A 27,261-nucleotide genomic window follows, 5' to 3' on the forward strand; every position below is an offset into this window, starting at 1 on the left:
GAAGTTAGTGCATTTTCCCTGGGGGGGGAAAGTTCTGGAATTTCCATAGTCTCTTCACCATCTGCTCCAAGCTCCTCCCTTATGCTTCAGTTCACAGCCTGGGGTAGTTCGATCCTATTCTATCTGCAGCTTTGCCCTTCTGGCCTGAGGCCCCGTCCCAGACTCAGGCCTCACTTTTGGCCGAGACCTGAAGAAGATCTGCCCTGAGCTGAGTCCTCAGGCCTGGAACCCTTGGCTGTGGCAGAAAACGGTCTCTCTCTCTCTCCCCTGCTGCAGGGGTACTCTAGCCCCGACCAGGCCCCTCCCTCTCCATCTCCTCAGCTGTGCCCTGCCTGGGGGAGCCCGGAAATTACGGGTCAGCGTTCCAGCCCATCTCCCACTGCTGACTGCACCTTCCTCGCTCCTCAGTGACACAAGATGAATGTCCCACAGCCAGGCAGCAGCCGGCTCGTGTGCAGCAGCGATATGGATGCTAATGGCCTGGGCGCTGGACCGAGTCCCTCTGCACCAGCCGGGGCTGCCATGACAAAGGGGGGCCTGTCCCAGCTGCCTCTATGCAGAGAAGTGGGGCCACCCTCCAGTGGGATGAACTAGGCTCTCTTTATTTATTATTTTATTTTTGGTTTTTGGGTTACTCCTGGTTCATTGCTTAGAAATTACTCCTGGCAGGTTCGGGGGACCATTTGGGATTCCTGGGATCGAACTCAGGTCAGCCATGTGCAAGGCAAACATGTTCCCCACTGTGCTGTTGCTCCAGCCCCCCAGGCTCCCTTTTAGAAAAGGATCTTAATGGGAAAAGGCTTTTAGGGCCCTCAATTCTAGGGGCATTGCTAAGATCTGAGAGAGAAATTCCCAATTCTGAAACCTTTCATCCAGCGTGGCCTTGATGACCGTTCGCTCATTGAACAATTGGGAAGGGCTGCAGGGTGGGAACAGTGGGTTCATCTTTGTAAGTCGGCACGCACTCTCCAGGCTTCCTGTGATTTGCCTTTACTCTATGCAAGTCAGGTCGGTCCACTAGCCTCCAACTGATCTTCTTGCTTCTACTTCTCAGTGAGCTCGAGTTTTCCCTGAAGACCCGAAGGTGGAGGCATGCCGAAAACGTGAGGGGGTCAGGTCCCCATGCACATCCCCACTGATGTATAGACATCAGGTATCACCTGCCTCTCCCGGCATCATTGTCACCCACAGGCCAGTGTCCCCTTTTCTGGTCGTCTTCCATCCCTTTATGTACCACTTAAGTAGATTATGCTGTTTTGATTAACTGTGTGTTAACAGGTTTAATTGGGCTAATGGCTCAGGTTATTAGCATGTGCGTAGGCCATGCTCTTTAAATCTCTGCTTATTTTCACTTGCAGGCATTAAATCTCTGGTTATTTTTATGAGCAGGTATTGCCGGTGCCCTTATTTTGGGGGGAGACGATGTAGAGGAAAGGATGAGATTATTTTCAGGTGTATAATCATCCATAAGAGTGTCCCTGTTCTAGAAAAAGGTTCTAGAACCTTTGCACCATTCATTATCCCAGACTTCTGCGTTGCAAAGAAATGCAGAGGCCAGGCACTGCCCCATTGTGGGCTGTCTGTTCTCAGGTCCTCCCCATGTCCCCATTTTCCTTCTTTACTCCCAGCTAGAAGCTTCCAGAATTTCCCCTGCATGTGAAACAGCTCAAAGGAAGACCAGTTTATCCCTGAAGGCAGCAGGACACCAGGCTATTTGGTTTAGTACGTTACTTGGCTGGAATTTACAGTAGGACCTGATTTAATCTCTTTCCATTCGTGAATGTTTGTTTTCAATAACCCCTTGTTTGGCTTGTGTGGGAAAATTTGTCTCTCTTCCCACCACGGTTGGAAATGGGGGGCCCTGGGGCTTGGCTACTTCAATGCAGATTTATTTGGAAACTGAAAAGTGGATTTGTTGAATGTTCTCCAAGGGGCAGATTCGTAAAGCAGCAGCACTCCCAGAACATACTGCCATGTAGTCACTCGAAGAAAGTTAACAAAAAGGATCCCAGCACAATAAAAGCTGGGGCTCAGATGTCTAGAGCCACTCACGGAACCATCTATGGTCCAGTGTGTGCTGTCCTGCCATGGCTGGGGCCCTCTGCAAGAGGCTCCAGTGTGGAGCCTCAGGGGAGAGAGCCGGGCAGAGGGCCTTGCACTGCCCTGTGACAGACACAGCGTGGACAGACATGTTCCTGCCGTTAGACACACAGGACACACATGGTTTTACCCTCTGGAGACCCTGTGGATTGACCTGCAAAGGACCCCAGAGCTTTCCAGGTCAGGGGCTGGCGGGAGACATTGGAACTGGGCCTGGTGCCAATCTCTTGGCTATCTTGGGCACCCTCAAGCAGTAGCTGACTTAGCCTTGGAGCTGCTACATCAGCCTGCTGGGGTCGGAGAGTGGGGGAGGGGGGCCCCATGAAGGAAACTGGAAGATGCCGTGGTGTTGGTTTAGTACATCTGGGAGCTATACCCCACTCCCCAGGGCTCTGTACTGGCCCAAGCCTTGACTGAGGAATGATGTAGGAGCCATCCCGAGGGAGCTGTTGAAAGGCAGGCATCAAATGGCCATGCCTTGGGGTCAAGCTGTCCGGGACACGGTAGTTGTTTAGGGGTGACAGGGCTGCGGGATTCAGAATTGAGGGACTTGCTAGGGAGCATATTTGGGGGTAATAGAGTTAGAGGGATTCAGCACTGGGGGACTTACTAGGGAGCTTATTTGGGGGTGATAGGGCTGGGGGATTCAGCACTGAGGGACTTGGTAGAGAGCTGATTTGGGGGTGCCAGAGTTGGAGAATTCAGTGCAGGGGGATTTGAGGCTGGGAATCTAATTTGATGGTGACCTTTATTATGAGGGTAGTTGGGTGCTGAGAGACTGTGGCTGAGACCCTGGTTTGGGGTGACTTTATACTGGTGGACTGGTTCTGGGAACCTGGTTCAAAGGTGACCTTTCTAGGAGGGGGTTATTTGAGTGGTTGAGTGCTAAGAGGCTGATACTGGTGACCTACCTGGTTTGGGGTGCAGGAGCAGCATCCTGTAGAATAGATGTGGGTTCAAGCTTGTTCACTGTTGTGGGAGTGGGGGTTACTTCAGAGGTGCCAGGAATGGAACCCTGGGCCATGGCTGCTGTGGTCAGGAAAGGAAACAGGTTCAGTCTGACCAGGGAATTGGGGCCCTGGGAGCCATGCCAGCCCACTTCCTTAGTCTTGACCCTCACATCTGCCCATGGAGGCCATGGAAGCTTCTAGAAGGCACAATACTGGAACCTTCCAGGAAAGAATCGATGTGGATCCTGTAGGTTAGTGACTCATCATGAAGGGTACTCTGTGCCCTCAGCTCTGGTCAGGCTGTCCCATAGTATCTGAGTGCATCCTATCTGCTAGTTCCCTGGAACTTTCAGTACCCCATTTTTACAGTGATCATGTTTTCAGTGTCTGGGGTTTGGATTCTTTCCCAGGATCCTTTCCCATAAAGGGGATTATGGGAACTTAATACGTGTTGCCAATTGCTTTCCAAAAGGATTTGTCCAATGTCACTACTGTCCCCTGGCCAGAATTCAGTATTATCTTAAAAAGAAAAGAAAAGAAAAAAGCCTTGTTCATTTAACAGGCAAAATCTGGCCTTGTTATGTTCATATTTGCATTTCTTTATACTTTGGAAGATGAAAATCATTTCTATGCATCTTCCTAGCTGTAGATTCTGTTTGAAAAAACCCTTTGCCCGTTTGCCTTGTGAGTTTTTAAGTTTTTTGGTTTTGTTTTTGTTTTTTATTATTTTGTGCCAAACTCAGTGACGCTCAAGGGTTACTCCTGGCTATGCGCTCAGAAATCGATCCTGACTTGGGGGACCATATGGGATGCCAGGGGCTCCAACCACTTGTTTGTCCTGGGTCAGCTGCATGCAAGGCAAACGCCCTACTACTGCGCTATGACTCCGGCCCCTAAGCTTGGTTTGTTTTAAGAATTTTATTGGTAGTTTCATATTGGTAGTGCTTATTATAGCCTGTTTAATATTTTCACGTATATTATTTTATCAGATTGTTTGATATATTTTATTATTTTGCATGCAAATGTTTAACTTCATCATCTATCTCGTCTCTTCATGGTATTTTCAAATTGGCAGCGTCCATCCAGAACTCTCTCTTCCATTCTAGCTTTCATTTTTTATTTGACTTCTCTATCTGCACTTCAGCTGTCAAGAATGCTTTGTGCTAAATGCTTTGTGCTTTGTGCTAAAGGTAAGTTGATTTTTTTAAATTGGCAACTAGTCATTATACCATCATGTGCTCCCCAAGCTTTCTCTCTGTGTTAGAAATAGTGTTTTCAGTTTCCATTTGAAGGGACCGTGAGTGGCCATTGCCGGGCCATCTGTTGCTTCAGTGACTAATTTTTCGTTCATGGGTGAGGGCATGTCGCGGGTCTGTATGTGTTGTGGAATTGCGTGAGCTGCGGGATGGTGCTGCCAGCTTATGTGTGCTGGTGTGCAGCTCTTCCAAGTCCCTTTATTATTTCCTCAACCCCGTGCTGAGGCTTCCACTCAGGAGCCCGTGTCTTCGTTCCATGGGATCAAGCCCACCTTGTGTGCTGAGTTTGATCCTTCTCCTATCTGCACATGAAACCACATCTGTTGTAGAAAACACCAGAAGGCTCTGGACATTTTCAGTGGGGCATATGGCTGCCCTTGCTACCCTTTTAGTCTGGACTTGTCTGGGCAGAGCCTCCTCATCTTGGGGTATGTGTTTCGGAGGGGAGGGAGGGTTCGCACTTTGGCCCCTGGCCCTGCTTTGGCTCTGTGTGGTGGACATAAGGACCCTGACAGAGACCAGCACCCCTTGGTGCATTGTGGGGGGGGGGATGAGGGTGGTGCTTTATAAACTGCCTCCTGCAGGAAGCCTGGGACAGTGGGGATCTGGGAGTGGGGATGCTCCTTTGAACACACCTTGTCACTCCATCCAGGAAGAAGGTGGCCTGGTGGAGGGAGTTGTTGGGTGTCCCCCACTCCTGCACACAAGTGAGTCAGCCCAACAAGTATCTAGAAAGGGGCCTCCTTGGGCCTGGGAGAAGTGCCCTCCAGTTATCTCTGCTATACCCCCAGCAGACTCCCACCCATTCCCCCTGTTTCCTTCTGGAAACTTCCAGTGTGCCCCATCATTCCTTCCACTCAGGGTTCAACCCAAGTTTACTGGTTCTCAATTCCCTCTTCATGGTATGACTGCACCTACCCTCCTAGCAGCTTTATTTTTTTTATATCACTCTGTTATTATTTCCATATTAAACCCAACTTTCTCCAGTCTCCTGTCATATCTCCCAACCCTACTCCAGAGTCCCCGGGTTGGTGTCCATTTTCTGTCTTCTTCTTTTCCTTTGACTCCAGCCTTAGGCTACCCCATTCCCAAACTGACATAGGGTGGAGGCCATCTGGTCACATCTGCCTGATGCTTCCCCGGAGTGTTTTCTCCACAGGAGATAATTTAGGGGGTCTCAGAGCACAATCTGACTCTTTGTCTTAATGCTCCATATTCTTCTCAAGAGCCCCTGAAGCCAGAGGGTGGGTCCTCAGAGCTCATCTTTTGCTTCTGGGAGATGCTCAAGGGCAGCTGTGCTTCTCATGCTATGTGGTGGCTGCAGTGTCAGCTCTGCTCACTCTTCTGGCCCCCCCTAGATTCTGACCCTTCCAGGGCTGAGATGCATAGTGATATTTTCTCCCACTCAGTGGGGTCTTTGGTTCTAGTGACATTGTGGCTTCTTTTTGTTTGGGGCCATGCTTAGCAGTGCCCAAGGCTGACTCGTGGCTCTGTGCTCTGGGATCAGTCACAGTGAGGCATAGGGGAATATAAATGGTGCCAGGGATTGAACCCAGGTTGGCCTGTGTAAAGCAAGTACACTACCCCTTGTACTACCTCTCTGTTCCCTCATGTGGCTTCATTCTGAATGAATATTAAGGTGGCAGGTCACTTTTTCTCCCAGCACCTCCAGAGTAATTCCACAGAGTAATTTCATTGCTTCATGATGCTCTAAAGACTGTTTTCTGTTCTATTTGTTTTCCTCCCTGTATGCTAGAGTTTTGTATTTTAGCTCGGCTTTCCAGAAGTGTCTGTACACAGGAGCACTGTAATAATCAGGTGATTCCTGTTTTAGCCGCTGCTCACCTCCTATAAATCAATGTGACTAGCAAAGATATACAATGTTTATAATAAAATATTAGATTATAGCTAGCCAGGATTCTCCCTATGATTTTGAAGCAAGGCAGTCATGATAGTAGGCCACATATAAATACTTAAGCCTAAATAAATTTTCTAAAATACGTTATGCCCGGGTTTTCCCGGCGTGCATGCCACATTGGCTATGTGGCAGTGAGAATTAATGCCAAGGGCTACAGCGTGTCTTTGCAGGTAATTCACTCTGAATCCCATCAGGTGAGACACTGAAAGTGAATTCCAGTAGAGAGTTGGTGGAGGGTGTAATCCTTTGGGCTTACTTGGGTCTCGTAGGCTTCCTCCCTGTTCATACCACACTGTGCTGTGTATCCTTCTGCCATCAAATCGAACCATGTTGGGCTGGAAGAGGCTCACGAAGTATGTGCTCATGCTTTTCGTGCCTTGGAGACATGAGTTTAGTTTCCAGAACCACAAGAAGTGACCCTTGAACTCTGCCTGATGTAGCCCAGAAACCAAACCAAAATAAATAAGTCAATCAAATCAACCCTCCTTTTCCATGATAATCGAAATGTAACTCAAGCTGGTGGAATGGAAGAAGCAGTTTTCCTGGTTTTCATTCCAGATCATCGAAGATTTTCCCTGCAGTAGCAAGAACCAGGGCTGCCCCCCCTCCCCAGAGCATCCTGCAGTGGAATAATTTGCTGCAACCCCTTCTCTCCCTCACCTGCTCTGTTTCTGGCAGCTACTTTTCCCATCTGGAACATTCCAAAGATGGCATCATGCTGAGGGTGGTCAACTTTGGAGAGGGACTTGTTTTTGTTTTTGGCAGCAGTGCTCAGGGGTTATTACTAGCTCATTGCTCAGAAATCATTCCTGGCAGGCTCAGGGGACCCTACGGGATTTTTGGGAATTGAACCCAGGTTGGCTGTGTACAAGGCAAATGCCCTACTATGGTATGCCTTGCTATACCATCACTCCAGCCCCAAGCAGAGGGACTTTTTTTGCACATGGACTGATTCCTCGTGATCTACCTGTGGCCCATGTCTGGTTCAGACAGTGTTCCTATGTAACAAGTGTCTGGGGCCTGTGCAGGAGGTGGGGATTATTCATATCTGGGGCATGTCTGAGTCACTTTCTCCCTGTGTCTTGGGTCTGTGCCTTGGAATCCAGCTTCTGTGCCCCATAGTAATGGCCTGAGCTGTATTATCACCCCCAAAAGGCAGGACAGGAGGTGATGGGTTATCTCCTTGCTCTCGACCCTATATCCAATTGAACCTCCGCACCGCAAGGGTAGGCCAGGCAGAGGGGTGGGGCCTACCTTTACCCCAATCTGTCTGAGAGGGTAATGAAGAGAAACCAAGAGCCTGGACTAACCAACCCCATGGTGAAACGGGGCTGGCGCCCTTTCAGTGAATCAGTGACACAGTCTTCGGGTGGGAGGTTCTCCCCTGGTCCTCCTGGGCACCTTGCTTCCTTGTGCTGTGCTCACAGCTTCTGGGGCTCACACCCAAGTTGAAGATAAAGATGCAGCATAGGCCTGAGACGCATGTGAGACACAGGCCCCGACACTCAAAAACAGCATGACCTCAGCCTTTACCACGTTTCTTAGGGGCCATGCAGTAGCAGGGAGGGAGCATCATGCCCGGCCCCTAGGCTGATCCTTTCATCTGAGAAACCCTGTCTTGTGTTTCTGGGATTGCCTCAGCTACTCTGAGAGCCCAGATCCAGGTTTCAACTCAGGGAAGGTGTCTGAGCATGTCCCAGCACCCAGAGGTCTTCGAGGTTCCCCAATTCTGCTGCTACTGCCCTGGACACCTCCCTTGTTTCTCAGAACATGTGACCTGCTGCTGAGACTTCCTTCACTTGTCTCTGTGGAGGGACTGTCTGGCATCGGGCTGCTTTGAGCCCGCTGTGGCAGCCAGTTCCATGTGGCAAACACAGGGAAGGCATCTCCCCTGCGACAGCCGCTCTGACTCTGAGCCCCAAAGCCTCCCCACATCTCACCACCAGTGGGACTCCCCTGCTCTCATCTCAGCATTGGCCAGGGGAGGCTTTATTTCAATTATCTTGAGGAGAAACAGACATTGGTTAATTAATTCCACCAAACACAATATTGGAACAGCAATCATTCTCACCCTGCGCAATAACCCCTCTGGAGGGAAAAAGTGAATTTGAAAACTATTCTGCAGATCACAACATTGGTTCCTGGTGGTGAGCACCATTATTTTTGTGTGCTTTATGGTGTCCACCTTCTGGGACCTTTAAACTAGGGTCCCTGTGCCAGGCATACCTGCATGATACTCTGTGTCAAAGCACGGGTCCAAGTACCCAGCCATCTCCTCAGAGAAACCGTTCTGTTTGGGGATTACCTGAAGCCTGTGACTAATTAGGGAGATGGGTCTTGTGAAATCTGAGCACTGATTCCAGAAGTTTCTTAGGCAGTTTTAATAAAGCAGTAATGGAAAGGAACTCTGTCCCTGAAGTCAGCTCTCTTGGCCGAGTTCACGACCCGTTCTTCCTTCCTACATTATCACTCTTCCTCTGTACTTCTTCTGAAGCAAATTGAGCCATTCATGACTCTGCCGTCCAGTCCTCAGGAAAAGTTTCTCTCTCTCTCTCTCTCTCTCTCTCTCTCTCTCTCCCTCCCTCCCTCCCTCTCTCTCTCTCTCTCTCTCTCTCTCTCCCTCCCTCCCTCTCTCTCTCTCTCTCTCTCTCTCTCTCTCTCTCTCTCTCCCTCCCTCCCTCCCTCCCTCCCTCCCTCCCTCCCTCTCTCTCTCTCTCTCTCTCTCTCTCTCTCTCTCTCTCTCTCTCTCTCTCTCTCTCTCTCTCTCTCTCTCTCCCCCTCCCTCCCTCCCTCCCGCCAGAGGGTCTTGTTAATGTGGATGAGTAAGATCTGTTCGAGGCAACATCTAGCAAGCTTTGCCTAGTCTGCAGCTCTGGGCTGGTGCCCGCAAGCCATGGGGCATTTTTCTGGAAAGTAAATAGATTGCTATTAGGAACTTAGGGTCACCTTGAACCTAAGTTCCTAATTCCCAGCCCTAGAAGTTGGCCTCAGCCAGCAGCACCACCAGCTCCTTGGAGAACCAGCCCAGAGCTGACTCCAACTCACTTCCTACATAGACAAGCCAGCCTTGCACCATCTCACCTTGGGACTCAAGGCTGCCTGAGTCGAGAGAAAAGATCCTTGCAGTTTTGGGGGTCCTGTATGGTGTTTGCTTGTAAGACAGCTGTGTGTGGGACACTAGGATGTCCCTTCTGGACACCCAGTTTCAGTTCTGCTATGGGCCTAGTCAGGCTTCTTCACATCACCCTTAACTGTGAAGGAAAAGATCCAGTCGGGCCAATTCTGCCCTCCCAGGGCCTCAGCAGAGCAGAAACCCTGGAACCTTGGGTCTGCCTCTGCCCCCCCGCTGTAGGGACTATGTGTGATCACCAAAAGGGGACCCAGCCCCCAGAGCCCTCTCTGTGCATGAATGCAGGACCCAAGATTGCTGAGAGAATTGCACGAAAGGGGCCATAGAAGCAGGCCAGGTCCCAGTGCCTTCTGGGCCCATCCTGGTATTTCTCATCATTCTGGCCCCACAGGAGATGAACCATTAATTGGACAATAGCCAAATGTTCTAGAATGGCACTCGCTCAGTTCTCTTAACAGAATAGTGGCACCTCTCTTGGTTCCATGAACATCAGTGGTTCCAAGGTCACAAGATTACACCCCAATTTCTCTCCTGTTTCCCTTTTAGGCTCTTAGATTTCTTGTTTCACTATCTGGGTATTTTTTGGTACCTTGAATTTGGAGGTGCTCCAAGCTTCATGGATCTGGGCTGTTCCAACCTTCACCCTTACTTCCCCCAAGATTCCTATGTCTCCCCAAGGACACCAAGTTTCCCCAGAAACTCTGCTTTGTGCTGGCTGTGAAACACTTATATCTTCGGGAATCCTGGAGGGAATGTGGGTTTAAGGAACCCCGCAGATATGTCCACGCCCACCCCCACCCCCCAGAAATCAGGCCTGGTGGGCAGATGGTGGGAATGTGGATTGTGAGTCAGTGTCCTGGTGAATGGAAGAAGCCAGTGTCTCACCGCCAGTCCCTCCACTGGCTACCAGCTCATGTCCTATTAAGTTAGGGTCAGAGCTGGACACCCTGGGTGGCTATGTCACTGCAGGGAAGGACCCCAGCATTGGGCATTTCATCTAAGGGTTTGAGAGGTCCCCAATGCTCCAGACCGCACAGTAGGGAGCAGTAACTTGCCCCCTGAAAACCTAGGTCTGACACCAGGCCAGAGCTTGGTTCTCTGCATCAAGGAATTAGGCTTGGAGGCACCTGTGCAGCTGAGATTTGTCGACCGTCGGGGTCGTGGTGGGGTTCACTACATCTGCATCCCCCATGATCCCTGTGGCACAGGCTCTGCTATCTGCCTTCCTCTTGGGGAGACGGTCAGTCTGCACTGACTCCAGCATGGGGAAATGGGATAACTGTTTGGGGGGCTTTTACGCATATCTCCACGTGATAGATTTTTGTAGCTATTATGAAATTAAGCCGAAAAGAAAGCCATGTGGGCATTGAAGTAAAGTGAAGAGCGTATGTGCCTTGATTCTGTAAAAGGGATTTCACCCTAATGTCTCTCTGGGTGAGAATTAAGAAAAATATTTACATGTATTATGTGGAAAGAGTAACCGCTAAATTGGCCCTAATTGAAGAGATGCGATTTTCCGACAATAAATTGGGAACCGTTTGAGGATTAAAAAGTAAAATCCACTTAGCAAAAAAAAAAAAAAATCGCTTTGTTTGGGGTCTTGTTGGATTAATTTGGGACCTTCGACACAGCCCCTGGGGTGGGAGCCTCCTGCTGGGCTATTTCTTGCTTCAGTTTCCTCCCTCTCAAACCTCATTTGAGATTTTGAAGCAGCTGCAAAGGTGGCCTGCCAGGACACCTGCTGGGCAACAGAGTCCCCATGGGACTGGCACTGCTTTACCATGTGGCATCATGTGTCCAGTACCCTCTCCCCTGCTGCACCCCCATATTGAGTTTCTCATCTCACTGAAACAGGACCCCCAATTTTTCGAGGACAATTGGGAAGATGGGGGGGGGGGCCCTCAGGTAATTTCCCATTCATGATGCTGAAACCATCCGTTTCCCCTCCACCTCTTGTCCCCCCCCCCATACACACTTGCTTTCTATGAATCTCCAAAGAAGAGTGAGCATGTGAACCCAATTGAGAGACCCCTTCCGAGTTCCCATTGCTCCTCCCTCATGTCAGCCAAGGGATCCCTTCGAGCCACCCCCCTCCTTCCCCTTGCCCCAGACCTTCTGGAGGATGGGGTCTAAGAGAGTGGCTGGGCAGGCTTCCTGAGGCCCTACAACCTGCTCACTGGCCCATGCATTCTTATTTGTGGAGCAGGGGCCAGAAAGATGGTGTGGTGGTCTAAGCACTTCCGGTAAACCCAATTCCATCTCCAGCTCCAGATAATTCATAAGCACCACTGTTGTGTCTCGCCCTCAAAACAAACAAAACCATATTTGCATGTTGGGGTTCATGGAACACCCTCAGCTGCCTTTACCTTTCCAGGGCCCCTTCCTGCTGAAATGAAGCTTCCACTTGAGGCATTTTCATTCCCTGCAACAAACATGGAACAAGTTCATCTAATGTGCACAACTGTTGAGCTGGTGGCAGGTGAATGGGTGCAGCCCGGCCCCTCCCTGACTCTTGAACACCTGACATGGGAGGGGAGTATTGGGGAGAAACACTTGGAGGTGAGCAGACCCTCAGGGGTCCCCCAAGTACTCCTCTGGGCCATGCACATTCCTACGAAGATTGTCTGCATCGATGATCGCTTTCCCTTTAAAAATAGGACCTTCCGTCATCGCTTCCCCATAAAATTGATTTATCGCCCTGAAATAATTTCCGTAGCAGGGGAACTAATTTGATTGTGTAGCATAAAGAAAATGTATGTGGGACAATGGGGAAGAATCGAGCCAAAATGAATCTAATATATTTTAATCTCCGCGATACAGATTATATTTTCAATTAAAGAGGCTTCCCGGCCGAGCGGGGCAGGCGGAAGTTCCCACAGGCACTTGAAAAGGCTTTTTCTCGGGGAACCCGTCACTGCCGTTAGGAAGCGAGGCGGCCGGCCGGTGTCAGCCTCGCATCTCCCAGCTCCAGGTAGGGAACTCGGGCCAGCACTGTCCTTCCTGACAGGCGACAAGGGGCACCAACTTGGGGCCCCTCTACCCTGGGATGCCTCCTTCTGAAGCCACACTGCAAGGAGAAGGCAATTTTGGGGGGGCCCTCTTGCAATTAGGGTACTTCCGGGTACTTCCACATCCTCTTCAGCCTGGAACTCTGCTGTGGGACTTCCTGTCTCAGATATGTTTTCTTTGTATGTTGTTTTTATTTGTTTATTTGTTTGGGATTTGGGGTCACACCTGGCAGTGATCAGGGCTTCCTCCTGGCTGTGCTGAGGGGCCAACCTTTCTCTACTATACTATTGCTCCAGGCCCACATTGATTTGTTTTAAAGAAACTGTGTGTTCTCATGTTAATGGGGGTGTCATTGTTACCAGGTGGGTCTGTATCACGGGTGACAATTCCGTCCACTCCCCCATCAGCACAAAGCTGACACCTCTCATCCCAGGGGCCTCTGCTCCTCATCCCTTCAGGTGAGCACTGATGGGGCTTGAGGACCTTTTATTGTTTCTTAAATACCCCCGAATTACAAAGTTATCAAGAGATTTGTGTTTGAATTTCACAGGCATACAGTGTTCCAGCACCCATCCATTCTGTAGTGTCTAGTTTCCCACTGCTTCCAGCCTGCGACTGTGGCTGGTACATTCCCGGCCCTGTCTCTACCCACATTGTCCTAGTGTCCCCTTCCCCAAATGACTCTTCATCATACCTGGGGCAGTCTTCCTAATGAAATCCAATTCTGTGCTCTTTATTTCTGTGGCCATTAATAAGTTTCTTTATATTCCTCTTATATCTCAAAGATTATTCTCGGCCGTCCCTCTCCCTCTGACTGATTCCACCCAACATGACACTTTCGAGACGATGGTAGCAAATTGCATGACTTTATTTTTTTGATATGGCTCAGTAGTGTTCCACTGCATAGACCTACCGCATGTTTCTTGACCTGCTGCTCATCTGTTTGTGGACATCTGGGTTGCTTCCATATTTGGGCTATTGTGAGTAAATGTTCCCTTTTCTTAGGGCCCAGTGGTGTTCTACTGTGTAGATGGACTCTTGCGGCCCCCCAGGGACCTCTGCCAAACAGTCTCCAACAGACTCTTAAGTTTCTTTTGCGTGTCATCCTTGCGCAGGGGCCACGCTAATCTTCTCTGTATCGTTCCAATTTTAGTATATGTGCTGCCGAAGCGAGCACGTAGATGTACTCTAAGTTTCTTGACCCACTCATCTGTTTGTGGACATCTCTGGGTTGTTTCCAGCCCTAGGCTGTGCTCTTGGCATAAATTCCTAGGAGCAGAATCACTGGGTTCTGTGGAAGCTCAATTCCTAGTTTTTGAGAAAGGCAACAAGATAACTAACCCTCTGTCTCTGTGCTCAGTCTCTGTGTCCGCTCCGACAGAATGAGGCTGTTCCTCCTCTGCATCTGTTCAGCACCCCCCCCCCAGACCTGTGCTGGCAGGTTCCCCTGTTTTCAGAGATGAGTTGAGTCCTATAGTGGGTCTCAGCCGCGTCTTCCTTGTCCACTGACCATTGGTTGGCACTTGATCCAGCTCTCAGGATCCACAAAGCTGTTGTGGGTCCCATCTGGTATTCCCTATTTATTCAGTTAGTACCCAGTGGGGGGGCAGCAGGATTGAGGGGATTTCAGGGGTAGCTAGAGCCCCCCCATTGCCTCTTCACGACACCTGCACAGAATGTGTGTGACTTCGTGAGTAGACAAGCTCAACTCAACAGCCGTACATGGCTTCGCCTGCTTCCTTCCACCAAGACAGACGCTTCTGCTGGATTCATAGCTGTAGGACCTTTGTCCTCAACTCTTGTGAGCATAGGCAGAGAGTACAGGGCAGAGCCAGGAGGGAAAGAGGGTCCACCTACCAGAAGCCCGAGCACTGGAAGACGGCACTCTGGCACTAGTTGGAGGCAGCTGTGGGCTTGTACTTTTTTTAAAGCCTATTTTTGACCTTTCCAGAGGCCAGGCAGTCGGGAAGGAGTTGCAAAATCGGCCAAGCTGCCCATGGCCCCTTCATGTGGTCTCGTGGCTGGGGGCACGTCAGGTATGATCGAATCAAATCGAAGGTTTTGGGCTGTGGTCTGGAGGTTCCAGGCAAGGTCAGAACTAGGGCTAGAAGTCTGGGGCCCTATGGGGTCCAGGACAGGCCTAGATGAGGGTTGGGATCCATCCTGCTTGTTCATGCTTGTGGGCAATAGTGGCATCTCCACACTCTGGACCCTCTGCCCACTTGCTTTCCCATTGCAGGTTCACCTGGATGCCTGCTCCCCTCTGTACCACTCTGCCCTGGGTTCCATGCCACGTGACTCAGGTTGAATCCCCCAACTCCCCAACTCCCCACCCTATCCTCTTACCCCTCCCATAACCCAGTGAACTCTGCATTATGGGCTCTGCCATCTCACCCTGGTCTAGTCTGCTCTGCCAGGGCCCCATCTGGAGCAGTCCCTGCAAGACGTTGGCATCTGCCATGTTCATGCTCTTTAATCTGTTCTTGCTTCTTGTCAAAGCAGGAGTGCCGAGCCCTTCCCAGGGCTTCTGTGGAAAAAACTGAGGGCATACCAGGCTGTAGGTGCAGAGGGAGCCATGCCCGAGGCTCTCCAGGATCCAGGAATCTCATGAGCAGACCCAGCTCTGTGCCTTCTTTTCTCCTCTTTTTCCTCTTGGTAGGGGTGTGGGAGTGTCTCTCGCTGCTGGCCTCCAGAGTTTGGCTTCACTGCAAGACAGGGAGGTCCCAGCCCCTTGTTGGAATAACTGGTTTTCACTCTAGTCAAGATAATTCATTGTTTGTTCTTGTCACTCATGGACTAGAAGTACCTCTGGATTGATCCCTTATTCCTACCTGTTCTCCACCCAAGGGGGTGGTTCTTCTCTTCCCATTAAAGACCTCAGGTCACTGGGAGAAGCCAGTTGCAGTTGTGGTTTTCACAACTAGTCTATCTGGCTGCTGCTCTCTTTTGCTAGTGATCAGAAAGCTTGTGGTGGAAGTCTGAACCTGTTTTATTCTCTTAAATCTTGCATGAATTATTCCCCGTGTCAGTATTTGCTTCCAGACCCACATTCCCCAATCCCAAGGGATTGGGCATGAGGCCTCTGCATCAGCCCCTGAGCCACACCATATCCTCAGGCACAGCACCCAGGAATTGAGCAGTAAAAGCAGATGGTAAAGAAGATTGTAACTTTTTCATCAGGAGAAAGATTGAAACATGGAGATAGAACAGGTGGATGCAGCTTCTCCCAGAATATTTTAATGATGATGATGATGGTAATAATAATAATAATAATAATAATAATAAAACTGGTTGGTCCTGTTTCCAATTTATTGGACCACACAGCTCTGTGGCAGCATGTCAGTGAAGGCTGTTTGTGTGCCAATAAAACTTTCTTGGTAGCAACAGGCAGAGGGCCAGACTCTATGTCATAGTCTGCTGCCTACCCTCAGGTAGCATCCCATCTGCTGTACTCAGTGTCAGGTTGTAGCATGCTGTGAGGAATTGATTCCTTCACAGTTTAGTGGGAACCCCACTTCCTTGGTGCTGTGAAATGGGATTTTGGACTCCCTGGTACCATGTACCAACTTGGGCCTGGTTCTCTGAGAAGCCAGGCTGTCCTCTGCCTCCCAGCTCCCAGGGATCGAGGACTTGGCGAGACTGGGGGCACTTGATTGTCTGAGCATGATCTTCTTCCCATTTTGAGCTCCTTTGGACTGCGACAGTGATTCCCCCCTGACAAATGAGCTGGGAGTCAGGTAGCTGCTGTGGCTTGGAATCAGGTTGTGCCTGTTAATAGAAAGTGTCACTCTGTGCACTGCAGACAAGTGACCTCTTGAAAGAGCCACTTAATTCTCATCAGCCTTGTGAGGCCAGATACTCCTTCCTGCTTTTCCCTCCACCCTTCCATCCATGAAGCTCAGGCACTTTTATCTTGTCATAACTGCTCGGAGCAAGCAGCTAGACTGCCCAAGGGAGGGATTTTGGAATGACAGCCTGTCCCCCTACCCCTACCCACTAGCTACTCTCTGGGGTCAGAGAAAGGCCAGCCTGACCCTAAGGACCTACCTGTGTCCTTGTAGAAGGACCTGGACCAGGTACCCTCACCACAAGGGGGCAACTTGTGAACAGGAGATATTGATGAGACACTGGGTGAGTGGAGGGTACAGTAGCAGGAGTTAGCAGAGTGTGGAAGAAGGAGGGTAGTCTCAGGGAGCCATTGGCCCACCCGCTATGGGGCAGACGCAGTAGTCTAGCTGCCCAGCCTCCAGGCCAGGGCCCTCCCTCTAGAAATCTCTTGTCATGCTCCTTGACCAGTTTCCCAGATGGTGCTGTACATTGTCCCCAACTTATCCAGATCTGGGACACCCCAGGGTCCATGTATCCCTCCTCAGGGATTCTCCTCCCCACTCCACTATCAGCTGTAGGAAATTGCCAGTGGGTCATTTAGCTGCTGACTGTACAGAAGGACTCAGTGTCCAACCTGCGCTACTCTTGAGGGGATGTGGCTAGGTCCCGGGTTATCCTCTGTCCTTCACCCTGAGTTGGGGTGACCTTACCAGCAGCCCTGTCCCCCATTTTTCCAGTATCTCTTTATCATGTGGGAATCACTCCAAGGTGCTTTTCCTAGTCCTCATCTGGCTTTCCTATCCACACAGAACCTGCCTCTTTTCATTTGCTTCTTTCTGGTCTGCCTATTCTAGAGCAAAATATTTTGTTAAAAGATGCAGGCGTTTTTTTTCCTCCCTTCCCAAGAGCAACTCTTGTTTTAATGCCAGAGGTATTTAAGCACGCTCATATTAAGTTCCACAATCTAATTATGCAACTTAAAGTAAGTTTCAGAAGAAATAAAATCCTAAAAAGCCCCACAGCTTTCCCAGCGGAGTGTCGGGGATGTGCGTGTTCCCGGGCGAGCTTAGTGCCTTCCCAGAATGTCCCCACTGCGGTCCTGAAACATCTCGTCTTTCAGCTTTGTTGGCAGAGATCGGAAATGCTAAAGCTACCTGAGGCTCCACTGGAGTCAGACCATTGGGTGCCAGCAGCTACTGATTGTCAGAGGGGCACCCTCACCCCATTAGCAGGTCAGCAGTTAGGGCTGTGCTGTGGGCAGAGGCCTGCTAGGAAACAGCACTTGGACCTCAGGGCAGCCACCAGCCTCCTCAATGCCAAGGCAAGGCTAAGCATCACAGGCAAAGTCTGTCCACCTCTAGAAAGCTGAATGGGCAGGTGTATCCAGGACCACCCAACCTGCACCCAAGAACAGAAGGAACCAGAGCAAACTTGACCACACTTCTTGGAATTCAAGGATTCCCAGAGAGCTTGGGTGCTATCCATTCTAGACTTCTGTTTGGCTTCAAACCAGATCTTCTGAACTATTCCATCCAGCTGTTTATCTCTTCATCCATCCACTGCCCACCCACCCATTCACGCATCATCCATCGATCCATCCATTCTTTTACCCATCTAGTATCCATCACCCACCAGTCATCAATGATGTGTGTATCCGTCCACCACCCATTTATTTACCATCCTTTCATCATCCACCATGCACCTACCTACCATCCATCATTCATGAAGCCACTATCCAGTCTCCATTCTTCCTCCACCATCTCTCCATCCATTAATCACCTGTCTACTTATGATTCCACATACATACATACATCCATGGTCCATCCATCTCTCATCATTCCATCCATCCATTCACCTACCCATCTTCCATTTGTACACTGCCCACTCCTCCATCTATGATTCATTTATCTGTCCATCCATATACCCACACACCTACCGTTCATCCATCCAACCATTCATCATCCATCTACTGTCTGCTCATCACCATCAATGTACTGGCCTCATGTGCATCTGTGGTGTGCCAGATGCTGATTGGCTTTGCTGGGCTCCTTGGGAGCCATTTTTTCTATTTTTGGATCCAAAGCCAACAGAACTCAGCACAGTCACCAGGAGCCCAGGATGGTTCCTCCAGCTTCAGTAGTTTCCTCCCAACAGGAAGGACATACTCTTTCCCAGCCCTATGAGCACTTGCTTTCAACATTATATGGTCCTACGTCCTGTATCCCAACTTCCTGCTTGACCCTTTCTCTGCCCTCTGTGTCTCGGGAAGACCATCATAGAGAAACTTTTACTGTGTTTTTCCTACTCTTCCCCCCAGATTGATACTTGCTAGAAACAAACCACGAATAACAATGGAAATAGGTCTTACAATGGAAATAGGTCTTGTTACAATGCTTCTCAATTATTTTCTGTCATGCCCCCCTAGGAAGAAGGAAACATTTTTTGTGACACCCACGTGACTGTAAATAGTATCTTTATTAAAAAAAACTTTAACCTGCAAAACATAAATATATAAAATAATTTGAGCTGATTTTTTTTATCAGAGGTGATGTCTGGACTAGTGGCTACAATGAGCACGTTTTGCAATGCAGAGCTTTTCGAAGCTGGGTTTGAAGCAGGACACAGCCACTCTCAACTCCAGAGACATAAACACGGGGCTTAGCTTGTTATGACAGTGTTTGCGGAGGTCAAATGCGCCCTCCCTTTACGGAGCCTCGTGCCCCACCTGGGGGTGCGCCCCACTATTTAAGAACCACTGTCTTACTGTAAAGCAGCCTCCATGGTGTCTTGCCTAATGAAATCGCGGCCATGTGCTTAGGAGCATCTGTGGATGTGCTGAGTTCTGAGCCCTTCAGATAGGGCTTGGGACCACATGAGTCCCTGCATCCTGGCTGGTCTTGTGGAGAGACATGGGCTTGCTCGCTCCTCCTCTGAGTCTGGACACCCCTCTCCCCCATCCTCACCTCTGCTTCCCTGCCTGCTCCTGTCTTTGACTCCATCGTTCCTCAAACGCGTTGCCTTCTGTGTTGTTTCTTATTTGTCTTAGCTTGAAAATGTTCTTAATGTGCATCCAGATGGTGGGATCTGCTCTTTCTCACTTGACAGTTCGTTAAAAGTTTTGGGTGTAGCCCTCGTCTGACTTGAGCCTGGCATATTTGTCTAAAAAGTCGTTTTGAGAAATCTTTCTATTTAACCAGCTGAAATTGCTACCACGCTTAATTAGAGGCAGCATGTTATAACTGTTTGGGTGCTATCTTGAGGCAAAATAATTACCCTGTAATAATAATGTTCGTTCCTGTGAAAGAAATAACTCTTAGCCAGGTACAGTTTGGTCCTGGGGCACTACCCACAGCTCCCAAGAGTTCAAGAGCAGTCAAGGAGAGAGGAGGAAGGTGTATAAATGACCCTAAACTCTGTGTTTCTTAACTGTAAGTGGGGTACCCACTTACCATGCTAGGAAGGAATCTTGGGGGCTTCCTCTGTTTCTGGGTCTCTGCTGCTTCCAGATGTGACAGGGCATGAGGGACAGGACTAATGAGATGACCATATGCCTGTACTTCCAGCTGTGACACAGAAGAGCCCCAGCTTCAGAGTGCCCCGGAAGTTCTGGGGGTGCTGAGCATAGCAGGCAGATCCTAATCCCTTATACCCTATATTCATTGTGCAGGATACCCAACAGACTCTAAACCCTGCTTTTTTCTGTACTTCACAAACTGCTGCTGTTTGGGCTGTTACTCCAGTTTCATTCCTCCCCACTATGAGCCCCCACAGCGGCCTACATAAGCCCAGTCTCCTCCTTTTGGACATAGTCCTCCTATGTTCAAGGAACAGTTTCTCTCCAGCCTCTAGAGCAGCCTCCACCCAGGCTTTTTGCCCCCTATCTGGGCTTCCTTCTGATGGCTGGATTTTGGGGTGAAACCCTAACTCCAAGCCTTTCCTTGATGGGGGAGGCAGCAGGTAGCATGGACACCCAGTTAAAGGACCAAGTGGGGAAGCCACTAATTGGGGGAAATGATTGTCCTCAGCCCCCTGAAACTAACCTGGAATCGCCCACAATATTTGTTGGACTCTTCCCAATGGCTTCACAGAGAAGCGTAATTCAGTTTATTATTCATACTCTGAAGCTAATTCCATTTGCATCCTGCTCCCGTGAGAAGGGAGAGAGGGCCATCGACAAAGAAGGTTTTAGCTGAATCTTTATGTTCCTAGACACTTTCCAGGGGGCTGGAACCAGCCCACTGAGTGGATAGAGGTAGAGAGAGGCTGCCCGAATGGTGAATCTTATCAGACACCCAAATGCAGGCTGGGTTCTTCCGGAGCAGTTTGCAGACTACAACAAAGTTTGCAAAGCAGTGCAAACTCAAGGAAACAGGGAGTTCATATACTCAACCTAATGCTTATTGCATTGTTTGTTTTTCTACAAAGGCTTTCTAATTTTTTTTCTCTTGTTTCAACTAACGAGCAGTGACCAAAATGCAGCACTTGGCACCTTACATAGACAGTTCTGCAATCACCTACCCCCTTCCCATGTGCAAGTAAGCTCATGAGCTCCTGGCCAGTGTGTGGCTGCACTTTTCAAACACTTAAAAACAGTGACTAAGCGAAGACCCATTTCCTAACCCAGCATGAAGACACGGCAACCGGAGAATGGGGTTTAATTTGCACCTTTATTTTTTTAATTAGATTTTTTTTCGTGATAATTTTTATACATGACTTGCAGATGCTGCTATTTCAGTCTCTTTCTTTTATCCTGCATGTGCTAATTTCCTTGATTAATTTGGAGAACATCTGCATATAATTCTCAGGGCCTCACATTGGCACCGACATTGGCTTTTTTTTTTTCTTCTTCAGGATTTAGAGAGAGTTCACTTTCCAGACAGTCTAGGATTGTATCTAATTGAAATGCCAAAGCTACAAAAGTACTGGGGCCTAAGTGTGTAATTATGTGATTTTTCTCTTGCTCTTCCAGAGTCTTCTTGCGAGCAATTAATCAGTATGCAGATATGCTGAACAAAAAGTTTCTGGATCAAGCCAATTTTGAGCTACAGGTAAAAGAAGGGGGTGTCAGCTGTCTTTGTTGGGGGATCATGATCTATCGGTCGGTCCTTTGGAGCCAATAGCTTCTATGAGTCATCCTTCCTCTCCGTGAATTCCCCTGCATGCTGGAAGCCTGGAGTTTACAGAGTACAAGGAGTAAAAGGAGTAAACATTGGAGTCCTTGGAGCATTTGCTGCAGTTACCCTGGAGGGAGTGGCAGGTGTCCCCGAGAAAAGAGATTGAGTCTGAGTGGCAAGTTAGGGCTCAGAGCAGGGAGGCTCTGATCAAAAGAATACTTTCAAAAGGTGACTTGGCCTTGTTGGCTTGTATACCTGGAAAGGGGTCCCTTATGATGTGCTCTAGCTTTGAGCTACCAACAGTGGCCTTAGTCTGCACCCCAAATCCCTGCTCTTTGCAGTGCCCTGTATTATGAGCAGCTGGTGGTTATTTTCAGTCCTAAATTTTTGGTAGAGAAGGAAGGGCAGGAAGGGGAAGGAGAGAGGGAATGGGGAAGAGAAAAGGCTAGTTTGATGCCATCTGGTGGACGAGGTATCTGGTATTGATTGCTACTGATGATATCATTATTATTACTCCAATGAATGTGTTCATGGATGTTTCGAGTGAAAAGATACTTGGGTGGGAGGGGCATATTGGTTTTGCTGGAAGAAACCAGAAGAATGTTTGTCCTCCCAGTGAATAGGGCCACTCAGGGAACACCCCTGGTCCCCTAAACTACACCCCATCTACTTTGTCTTTTTTTCTTCAAGTCCTGCAAGGGGGGGGGGGTGTATAGCTCCAGTGAGGCGTAGTTTAGTACAATAAATTCTGTGCTTTCATTTTTTTTTGTTTTTAAATTCTGATTTAAGGGCTAGAGCAATAGTACAGCAGTTAGGATGTTTGCCTTGCATACGGCCAACCTGAATTTGATCCCCAGCATTCCATAGGGTCCCCCAAACACACCAGAGCCAGGAGTAAGCCCCAAGCACTGGACCCAAGCCTCTCCATAATAAATAAATAAATACAAATTTTGTTTTATTGACATTATAGGATAAAAGCATGCCACTGGCCATCCCTCTAGATCTAAAAGTAGTGATTATGTATTGGACGTGATACCGCAGGGTCCTGGCAACCTGTGTCCGTCCTGCCGAGAATAGGCTAAGCAAGATCCAGGCGTTCCACAGCCAGACCATGTCATGTGGTGGCCAACGTGATGCAGAGAATGGCTGTCTCCCATCCTCTCTGTCTTTGAGCCATTTTCTTGCTGCTTTCACACCACCAAATTAATGGACCAAATAAGTGTGGAGATTGATTTTGGGGGATGATTCCTTCCTCTGCTAGTCAGGCTGAACAGCCAGCCTCCTTGCTACCTGCTTTCTGCTCTGAGCAGTCTGAGGATCTGATGATTTCCTTACCTCATATTTTTCCTGAGCTCTTTTGCAACCCCCTTTTTATTTGTCAGTTAAGATGCTCAGTAGAACTCTATCATGGGGTTCAGACTTATTGCCTGAAGATGAAATTTCTCAGTAATCCAATATATCGTGTTGTTTACAATACTTCACTCGGCATTTGACTTGTGAAACCTTTCTTTGCCTGGATGTGATCAGCTCATCAAACGGTCCTGTCTTTAGGGTGATCAATATCTGCATAGTTCAGCTTCCTTCTTGGAATTGTTTTGTTTTGTTTTGGGGTCCCACCTGGTAATACTCAGGGCTTGCTCCTGACTCTTCACTCAAAAATTACTCCTCGCATGCTCTGGGGACCCTATGGGATGCCGGGGATTGAACCTGGGTTGGCTTCATGCAAGGCAAATGTCCTCCCCACTGTGCTATTCCAACCCCAACCACTTGGAATTTCTTAGGGATCCCTTTCCAGCCTCCCTGCCCATCACAGGAACCAGTCATGGGGGAGGGGAGTCCTGCCTGTGTCCATGGCTTTGGACAGGAGGCTGCAGAGATGCCCATGGTGTACTAACTGGGAGACTGAGGCACGGGCAACTTTGGATGGGGATCTCTGCCCACCTGTTGCCTGTAGCCTGGCGAGACTCATCTCTCAGACATGTGGGAGGGGTCTCTGCAGTGGGGCTGAGCATCTGGGTGCCCGGGAGATGCCCAGGCCCACTCCCCCAGCATCACCTTCCTACTTTCAGCTCTGGAACAACTATTTCCACCTGGCCGTGGCCTTCCTCACCCAAGATTCCCTGCAGCTCGAGAGCTTCTCCAGTGCCAAGAGAGCCAAGATCCTCAACAAGTGAGTGAGCCCCACGAGGCACCCCCAATTTCCGGGGTGCTGCCCAAACCAGCTGTGCCCCTCACCACCATGCACCCTTCAATGTGTTTGTGCTGGGAAGGTTCAAAGTCCAGGTCCAGATTCTCCCACTTCCTGCTCAGCCTCTCTGAGATCAGCCCTGATCCTAGGCACTGTGGGGTGCAAAGTCCCCGGAACCACACTGCCCAGATACGCAGCCCCAATCTGTCTCGCAACCTGGAGCCTAGATTCAGGACTCCTTCTGCAGCCATAACAGCAGTGCCAGGAGCCTGCTGTGCTGCCAGCTGCTCTGCTCCCAGGGACCTACTCCTGCTCCTTGTGTCCCCACTTTTCAACTCCACCAGGGCACCTCGTTATCTTCCAGAGGACCAGGCATGTGCATGATCAGTGGGTAGAAGTGCTGCCCATCTGCTTGGGGATGGAGCCCCATGCCCTGCTCAGACACACACACACACACACACACACACACACACACACACACACACACACACACACACACACACACACACACACACACACACACACACTCTGCTCCCAGACTCCGCCTCTCACATTCTAGTGGGGATGGAGCCCCATGCCCTGCTCAGACACACACACACACACACACACACACACACACACACTCTGCTCCCAGACTCCGCCTCTCACATTCTAGTGGGGATGGAGCCCCAAGCCCTGCTCAGACACACACACACACACACACACACACACGCTGCTCCCAGACTCCGCCTCTCACATTCTAGTGGGTGAGAGGTTCTTGGGGCTTCACCAACCCATGCTGTCCTGGATCCCGAGAGCTTGGGATGTCGGAGGTCTGAATAGAACAAGAACTGTTGCACTTAGGAGGGGACAACAGAGCTGATGGGGGAGGGGATCTTACCCACCCATTCCCAGGATGCCCCTTGAACTCTCCCTGTCCCTGGAGACTGACTCCAGGAAGAGCTGGGAGCATTGAAATTGTCTGCACCAGACCTGCAGCCCTCTGGGACTTCCTCTGATGGAAGGGGAGTTCCCAGGGGCTCTCCACCTGCCAGATACTATCCCCTGAAGGAGTGACTCAGCCAGTCTCAGGAGAGACACCACAGAACAAGTCTGCAGACCCTGAGTGGCGACTGGGACCCTCTGTGCTTCGTGCAGGGGCTAAGGATACGGGGACAAACCCACCGAGAGCCTCGGGCCTTGTGGGGTGCCAGGGAACTGCTGAGGGCCACTGGCCTATATCCTGCCAATGCCGGGCAGTTTCTGTCTCACCTCTGTGCCCTGATGGGACCCCAACTCTGATTATCCCATCCATGCCACCCCACCCTCATTCCTGAGTTGGGGCTCACCTGGTTGTGATGTGTCATTGACACTCTTTGAAGGGGGCACTCACATTCTCCTTTCCCTCTGGACCTGGCTTGCTTGGGGGGTGGGGGGTCCTCAGCCCAGCTGGGAGGAGCACTTGATCAGGAGCCCTTTCCTCTTCATGGGCTGGGTAGAAACTTCCCAGCAGGGCAGGAGCTGGGCTCTGTGAGCAGCCGCACCTGGGTCAGCCTCCAGAAATTTCCTGCCCTGTCAATGCCTTGGCACCAGGGCAGTGGCTGCCGAACTTCCTTGGGCAGGAGCAGGGAGAGTGGGATTTCAGAAGCCAATGAATAAATGTTTGTCAGCCGCAGCATCACTTTCTTCTCCCACCCCCGCAAATGAGTGTTACCACTCCCCAATAAGCGAACAAACAAAAAGCCTAGAGCACGAGTCTTTCCCTATTTGGGTTAGAAACTCTTTATTCATAGGGCTCGAGAAGCTTGGGGATCCTGGGGCAAGGTCAGCTTAGCCCCTTTGGAGACTCAGGGCTGAGTTCAATGGGATGTCATAAGGGGTGCTGCAGCCTGAAAAATCAGTCCCCAGGGGCTTGAGCAAGCACAGCAGTGAGGGCATTTGCCTTGCATACTGAGGACCCGGATTTGATCCTTAGCATCCCGTAGGATCCCCCAAGCCTACCAGGAGTGATTCCTGAGTACAGAACCAGGAGGAACCCTTGAGCACTGCCGGGTGTGACCCAAAAACCCAAAATAAAAGAAAAAAGAAATGCAGATTTGGGGTCCCTTCCACATGATGATAATGGAGAGTCCCCTACACCAGTGGGATGGAAAGTGAGCATACCCCCTTGGGAGTCCTCTGCCTTCCCTCTCCTCCCCAGTGACCTCTTGGCTCAGGGTCTGACTCTGGGCCCCCATGGGCATTGGCAGCTGCACATCCTTCCTCTGGTCCTGTATCCCAAGTCCTGCTGAGTTTTCCCCTCTGCTTTCAGGTATGGAGACATGAGGAGACAGATCGGTTTTGAGATCAGAGACATGTGGTACAACCTGGGTAAGAAGGGGGCACTTGACCTTGGGCTGGGGTCAGCCCTGTTGGGCATGGGGGAGGGGGGCAGCTCTGAACTCCGATCTATCCTGCCTGTCAGAGCAGTGACTCCCTTGGCCAGTCCTGTTTGGGTGAGTGAGACTGGAGATTACCTGGTGGGTGAGAGCATGGGAGAATCAATGCAGGGCTCCCGCTCCTTCACTCTCAATGCTTGGTCTCATGTGCCAGCCTGTCAGAGACACAGGCCAATAGGCATGTGAGACCACAGAACCACAGAATCGACTTTACAGGGACTTGAAGTTCCCCAACTCAGAACCAGACTGTTTGGGCCCCACTGGTTCCAGCTGGTGAATGCAGAACACAAAGGTGGTTTAAGGTACAACTTTGTTGAGAAGAGGTTCCAGAACCTCTGGCCACCCAGTGCTGTGTACTCAACAGGGGTCCTGAATCTGGCAGTTTGGTCAGGCAAGTGTTTAAGAATAGCTGTGTGGGAACTCAGAGTGATAATGCATTGGGGAGGGCATTTACTGGTTTGATCCCTGGCATCCTGTAGAATTCCCAGGCACTGCCAGGAGTGATTCCCGAGTGCAGAGTCAGAAGTAACCCCTGAGCACAGCTGGGTATATTTCAAGAATAGAACAAAACAAAATAAAAATAATAATTGTGTCAGGGGCCCGAGCCATAATACTATGGGGAAAGCACTTGCCTTGCTCATAGCAGACCACACTTTGATCCTACATCCCATAGGGTCTCCTGTGCACTGTCAGAAATGATTCCTGAGTGCAGAGCCAGGAGTAAATCCTGATCACCAATAGCATGACCAAAAATAAAAAAAAGAAAGAAAGAACTGTGTGAGTCTGAAATGTTAGCATGGCATTTGTCAGCACAAACAGCCATCTCTGGGCTCCTTTTGCTTCATCTCATAAGCTTTGTCACATTGGTTCCCATTCTATGAGTTTGGAGATATTTTCAGATTTCCCATTCAGTTTCTTCTTTGACCCACTGTCAGAGAACAGCGGATACTCTCAGCTACAACTGTCCCTGAAGGGCCCGGAGAGATAGCACAGCAGTGCTTGCCTTGCAAACAGCCGATCCAGAACCTAAGGTGGTTGGTTCGAATCCTGGTGTCCCATATGGTCCCCCGTGCCTGCCAGGAGCTATTTCTGAGCAGACAGCCAGGAGTAACCCCTGAGCAGCGCCAGGTGTGGCCCAAAAACCAAAAAATAATAATAATAATAATAACTCCCTGAAGGTGACCTGAGTTTGGCTGTTCAGTCAGCCCTAAGCAGTGCGAAACTATGAAGGTCTCTTGGTGCTACCCCATGAACCTTGTAGTGCTGAGGATTGAAATTCGGGATCTCTCCCCTGTCCAGCATGTGCTACATCCCTTTAGTTTATCTCCCCAGTCTTTGGAGAAAGTGGGTC

At 49.8% G+C, this 27,261-nt stretch overlaps 1 protein-coding gene and 1 non-coding gene across 2 annotated transcripts in view; one reads left to right on the plus strand and one right to left on the minus strand.

The window, feature by feature from the left end:
* DOCK1 (dedicator of cytokinesis 1) overlaps positions 1–27,261 on the plus strand; it is a 254,913-nt gene that overhangs the window by 181,178 nt on the left and 46,474 nt on the right. Inside the window, exons 30-32 of the mRNA XM_049790591.1 lie at positions 21,161–21,239; positions 23,375–23,475; positions 25,784–25,842. Coding sequence (XP_049646548.1) covers positions 21,161–21,239; positions 23,375–23,475; positions 25,784–25,842 — 239 coding nt within the window. The remainder of the gene's footprint in view (positions 1–21,160; positions 21,240–23,374; positions 23,476–25,783; positions 25,843–27,261) is intronic.
* On the minus strand, positions 13,438–13,540 carry LOC125995383 (U6 spliceosomal RNA). The gene has a single exon (XR_007490920.1). It is a non-coding gene; the product is annotated as a U6 spliceosomal RNA (small nuclear RNA).

Source organism: Suncus etruscus, chromosome 17 (genome assembly GCF_024139225.1).
Source record: "Suncus etruscus isolate mSunEtr1 chromosome 17, mSunEtr1.pri.cur, whole genome shotgun sequence".
Lineage (NCBI taxonomy): Eukaryota > Metazoa > Chordata > Mammalia > Eulipotyphla > Soricidae > Suncus > Suncus etruscus.